Source organism: Chinchilla lanigera, unplaced genomic scaffold, assembly GCF_000276665.1.
Source record: "Chinchilla lanigera isolate Chin_1 unplaced genomic scaffold, ChiLan1.0 scaffold00123, whole genome shotgun sequence".
Classification (NCBI taxonomy): domain Eukaryota; kingdom Metazoa; phylum Chordata; class Mammalia; order Rodentia; family Chinchillidae; genus Chinchilla; species Chinchilla lanigera.
This window is the reverse complement of record NW_004955524.1, coordinates 931,727-936,933: the sequence shown is the minus strand read 5'-3', so window position 1 is coordinate 936,933 and position 5,207 is coordinate 931,727. Positions and strand designations below refer to the sequence as shown.

Here is a 5,207-nt window from a genome sequence, read left to right as displayed (position 1 = left end):
CGGGCTCCGGCCGCTGGACCTCGCGGAGCAGCAGGGACACGGGGACTGTGCGCGCGTCCTGCGGGACCTGCGCCCGCCGGGCTGCCCAGCGTGGAGGACGGCGACGGTGACCGCGGGGGCCTGCGGTGAGGGGACTGCGGGGCGGTGCGCGCCCGCTGCCTGTGCCGGCTGGGGCGCTGAGACTCCGATCAGTCTGTTTTTTCCTATTCTTCCTTCCTCTTTCCTTCCTTTATACTGGGGATGAGTCCAAGCGCCCGCTCCCTGAGCTGTATCCCCAGCCCCCTTTTCATTTTGAAACAGTTAATTATCAATTAATTATCACTAATTACCTAAGTTGTACGGGCAGGTCTTGAACTTAGGATCCTCCTGCCTCAGCCTCCCACCTGCTGGGGCTACAGACCTGCACCAGTAAGCCTGCTGGGACGGCCTTGGAACCCGTGCCCGCTCCCTTGCTGCCTCTCCCCTTGCCACAGCAGCCTCAATGTCCGACCTGATTGTGCATCTGTGCCCCCCCATCTTCAGGAGCGGGCCTCACGGCCGCGGAGGTGACCCTTGAGCCTGCCGCACGGCCAGCCGGGCCTGAGCGTGGGGACATGGGCCTGGGCCCCAGCCGGCGGGTTGCCAGCCCCACCGGGCCCCTGGAGGCTGCGGATGAAGAGGGAGGCTCAGAGTCCCCGCGCCAGGACTGGGACAGCAGCTCCGACGACGACGATGAAGTTCCCTTTGTCACTGCGGTGGAAGCTTCTGACTCGGAGGACACAGCCCTGGAGAGGAATTCTGTCGGGGGCCCATCACTGCCTCAGGCAGAACAGGGACCCATGCGGGTGGCCCTGAGGCCTACAGGCCAGCCAGGGCCATCAGGCAAGGAGGCTGAGCTCGGCGCCCGGCTGTGGGCCATGACTCTGTCCCCGTCCTGGGCTACCTTCTTCCCTCCCCTCGTGGACCCAAGCACAGCCCACAGCAACCCCCAGAAGCCTGGCCTCTGCCCCCAGGCAGATGAGCAGCGGCCCTTTGGCGGTGACATGGCTGCCCTTTGGCTGACAGAGGACGAGGCCAGCGCCGCAGAGGACAGGGAACATGTCCCCACTTGCAAGCTCCCGCCGGTGCCCACCGCTCCTGGCCTACAGCTGCGGCACAGGCTCCCGGCGCCTGGGCACCGTCGCTGCCCCACTGTTCCCTTCAGCCAGCCGCCCTGTGGCCCCCAACGGCAGGGAGAGGGCTGGGCCACGCCCGGTGAGTCCTTCTTGGGCTTGGAGTCCCCAGGCCCAGCGCTCAGGCCCCTCTCGCCAGCTGCCCGACTCACCCTCGCTCCAGTTCCTGACTCGGTTTCCCCTCCCGGCCCAGACTTTGCAAAGTACAGCCCAGAACTCGCCGAGGCCCTGCGGACGGGCTGCATCCCGGACTCCCAGGCGGACGAGGACGCGCTGGCCCAGCAGTTCGAGCGGCCGGATCCCTCGGAGAGGTGGCGGGAGGGCGTTGCCAAGTCCAGCTTCACGTATCTGCTGCTGGACCCCAGGTGCCCCAAGCGGAAGGCCAGGCGTGGGAGCTGGCGTGGGGCTGGGTCACGTTGCTCGTGTCCTTGGGGAAGGGGTGGCTCTCTCTGTGACCGGCTTCTTTATGAGAGGGTCTGGGGGAGCAGCCGGCCCCTCCAGCCCTCGAGGCTGCTCCGGGTGCGGGCTCTGTGGGCGGGGGCGGCTCTGGGCCACAGTCACTTTCTGAGTCACGTCCTCCTCCAGGGAGACTCAGGACCTGCCCGCCCGAGCCTCCTCGCTGACCCCGGCCCAGTGTCTTCAGACCTTCGTCCACGCCATCTTCTACGTGGGCAAGGGGACACGCACCCGGCCAGACGTCCACCTCTGGGAGGCCCTTGGCTACCGTGGGCGGCCAGGAAGACAGGTGTGCTGAGAGGACGGGGTCGAGGTGGGCAAGCGCAGCCAGGCTGTGGGAAGCGGGGCTCAGGAGTGACCTCTGACCCCACCCTGCTCCCCAGGCCTGCCCCAAGGTGCGCCGCATCCTGGACATCTGGGACAGTGGCCATGGCGTGGTCTCCCTGCACTGCTTCCAGCATGTGGTGGCTGTGGAGGCTTACACGCGGGAGGCCTGCCTTGTGGACGCCCTAGGTGGGTGCCTCGGTCCTTCCCTTTCAGGGATGTTCATTCCCTCACAAAACAAGCAATTATTGAGCACCTGCTCTATACCCATGTGTGCATGTACTTGGCTCCAATTGTTTATCTTCACTCGAGGGAGGGTCGGGAGGTCTTTGCTGTCATCTCTTCCTGCTGGGGAAGGGGGACCCAAAGCTGGCCCAGTGACGCTGCTTCCCATCTCCCCAGGAGTCCAGACGCTGACCAACCAGAAGCAAGGGCACTACTATGGCGTGGTGGTGAACTGGCCCGCAGCTCGGCGGCGGCGCTTGGGGGTGCACCTGCTGCACCGTGCGCTGCTCATCTTCCTGGCCGAGGGTGAGCGGGAGCTGCGGCCTGAGGACATCCAGGCGCGAGGCTGAGCGCTGGAGTGGCCGTCCAGCCTGGACAGATGTCATGGTGTCTGCTCTCCCTGTGCTGAGAGCAAACCCCTCAGTGGCTGCAGATGGCAGGCTCCATGTACGTGTGTGTGTGTGTGTGTGTGTGTGTGTGTGCGCATGTGTGTCAGCAGCCCCTGGGTAGATCCCTTTCTGTCTCAGGGAGGCTCTGTGAACACAGTAACTGCTGGAGAGGGAGTGAACTCCCCATCATGGGAGGAAACCAAGGGGCAAACCAAAAGGTGCTTCGGAATACTTTGGTGCTTTGGCAGTCTTTGGGGGTTGTCTTTCTTTTTCTGAGATTGGGTCTTCCTATGTACCCCAGGCTGGCCTTGAACTCACTTCGGCCCTCCTGCCTCAGCCTCTTGAGTAGTGGTATTATGGACCTACACCTCCATGCCTGGCTTTTTGTGGACTGTTGTAGTCACCTTCCCCTGCTGGGACCAAATACTTGGCACCCACAGCTAGAAGGAAGAGAGGTCTATTTCGATTCACGGGTTCAGTCCACGGCCAGCTGGCTCCAAGGCCGAAGCAGCACGGTGGGCGGGCCTGGCGGAGGACACTGCTCACCTCGCGGTGGTCAGGAGTCAGGAAGAGAGGGGAGGAGCCGGGGACAAGGATGTGCCTTCCCGGTCACATCCCAGTGGCCGCCTCCAGCCAGGCCCCGCCTCCTACAGCACTGTCAGCTGTGGACTCATCCCTGGAGGAGCAGGGAGATGAGCACTGCGCCCCACCATCCCATCCCCTGCCACACAGGCTTCTGGAGGACAGCTTAGCTCATACCCGCAATATGGTCCGAGTCCCCTTTTTTTTTGAGGCTCTGAGCTATGTAGCTCAGGCTGCCCTTGATTCTCCTGCCTCAGCCTCCAAGCACTGGGATTATAGGATTATACTAACATACCTGGCTCCATCCACTTTTATGTCCCAGACACAGGGTACCCACAGATGGGCTGGCCAGGGTTTCTTTTGCTCCCCATGGGGGGGCTCTGCCCTTCTCAGAGCCAGGCTCACTCCCTCGGGCTGAGGGGCCCTGCGCTAGTACTGTGTCTGCCTGGGCCTCAGTATGTGCCACGGATGGAGCTTCCTCCTGCTGGGAATTCCCACAGGCAGCTGCAGGGGACTGGCTGGGCTCTGCACAGCGCTGCAGTAGTGGTGCAGGCCTGCTCTCTCGGCCCTGGGAGGCTGAGGCAGGAGGTTTGGGCAACCTAGTGACTTAGTGACAGCTTGTCTCAAAATAAAAGAATACAAAAAGGGCTGGGGACATGGCTTAGTGCTGAGGGGTTGGTTTAGATCTGTAGTACCAAGAAAAAAGAAGGGAGGAAGGACAGCTCGGGGAGTGGGCCGGGGCTGCACCACTTAGCACCAACTGGAGAACCTTCATCCTTTGTTCTTCATTCTGAGGTGCTAACAACTGGATCCAGGCCCTCACAGGCTAAGCAAGGGCTCTACCACTAAGCGATACCCCCAGCCGCTTTTTTTGGGGGGGGGGGGTGCACAGAGTCCTGCTCTGTAGTCCAGGTTGGCGTTGAACTCACTGTGTAGCCCGGGCTGGCCTCAAAGTCACAGTGAACCTCCTGCCTCAGCCTCCCAAATGCTGAGATTACAGGCATGTGCCATCATGCCTGGCCTCCTTGAGCCTCTTTTAATGTTACTTTGGGACAGGCTCTCGCTGAACTGCCCAGGCTGGGCTCAAAGCGTCCTGCCTCAGCCTCCCTGGTGCTGGGAGAAACAGGCACAGGTCATGCCACCATGCCCAGCTTAGGCTGGATGACTCTGCCCCGGCGAACAGCCCTGTGCATTCTAGGGGTGTCAGCCAGATGTCAGGGGCCCCTCCCCATCTGGCAGGGCAGGCAGACAGGACTGACCAAGGGCACAGTCTCCAGTGCAAACCCCCAGCTGAGACTGCAGGGGGGCTCAGCCCCGCGGGGAGAGGAGAGATTCTGAATGGGGCGGGCTCCAGAATAACGTTCAGAGGCTCCAGTGACGGGCTGGGGTGAGGGGGCCGCAGCGGATGGGTGCCAGGCACTCCACGCGTGGCCGGGTATACAGTGGGTGCTCAATTATTGCAGCCCTAATCCCATACAAAGGCCACTGAGCCTCAGCTCAATCTCCAACCTCCTGTTCCCTGCTGGGGATAGGGAGCTCGGCCCGTGACAGCCTGTGCAGCGTTCAGGGAATACTGAGGTGACAGGGTGGGCAGTCTCGGGAAGCCAGCCAGCCCTCTGTGTCCCAAGGTCAGCCCTGGGGGGCGGGGGAAACACCTGCCTCAGCCCCACCTAGCGATGAGGCGGGGAAACTGAGGCTGGGGCTGGGCTGGTGTGGTGTAGACCCCGGGGGCCCGGGGTCACCCTGCACAGGCTGGAGGCTCCGACTGTCGCTTATGTTTATTGAGTTACAGTTGAGATGTGCAGTTCGCTGGTCAGCCCCGCCCCAGTCCCTCCCCCCTTGGGCAACAATAGCTCCCAGCGCCGAGGAGTGGGGCATGGGTGCGGGCAACGGGATAGGACCCCATCCGAGCAGGAGGAGGAGGGCCCCTGGACAAGCACAGGTGACACGGAAGACAGAGCGGCGGGTGGCCACGCGTGGCGCTGTGGCGGGGCTTCTGTACAAGGTCATCCTCCGCCGGCCAGGACAGCGCCCGGCGCGCAGGCTGGAAGCGGACCAGGCCCCTCTGCGCACGCGCGGC

General features: G+C 63.0%; 2 protein-coding genes across 2 annotated transcripts in view; one reads left to right on the top strand and one right to left on the bottom strand.

Moving 5' to 3' along the window:
• On the top strand, positions 1 to 3,734 carry Ankle1 (ankyrin repeat and LEM domain containing 1; the record flags this gene model as incomplete). The annotated part of the gene is given in 6 exon segments (XM_005409673.2): positions 1 to 125; positions 523 to 1,233; positions 1,345 to 1,516; positions 1,737 to 1,896; positions 1,991 to 2,120; positions 2,334 to 3,734. Coding segments are annotated over 6 exon segments (1,471 nt in total), but the record flags the coding sequence as incomplete, so codon positions are not given.
• A 1,153-nt stretch (positions 3,735 to 4,887) lies between these two features.
• Positions 4,888 to 5,207, bottom strand: part of Abhd8 (abhydrolase domain containing 8) — a gene marked incomplete in the record, with an annotated part of 7,919 nt that continues 7,599 nt past the window's right edge. Inside the window, 1 exon segment of the mRNA XM_013507241.1 lies at positions 4,888 to 5,207.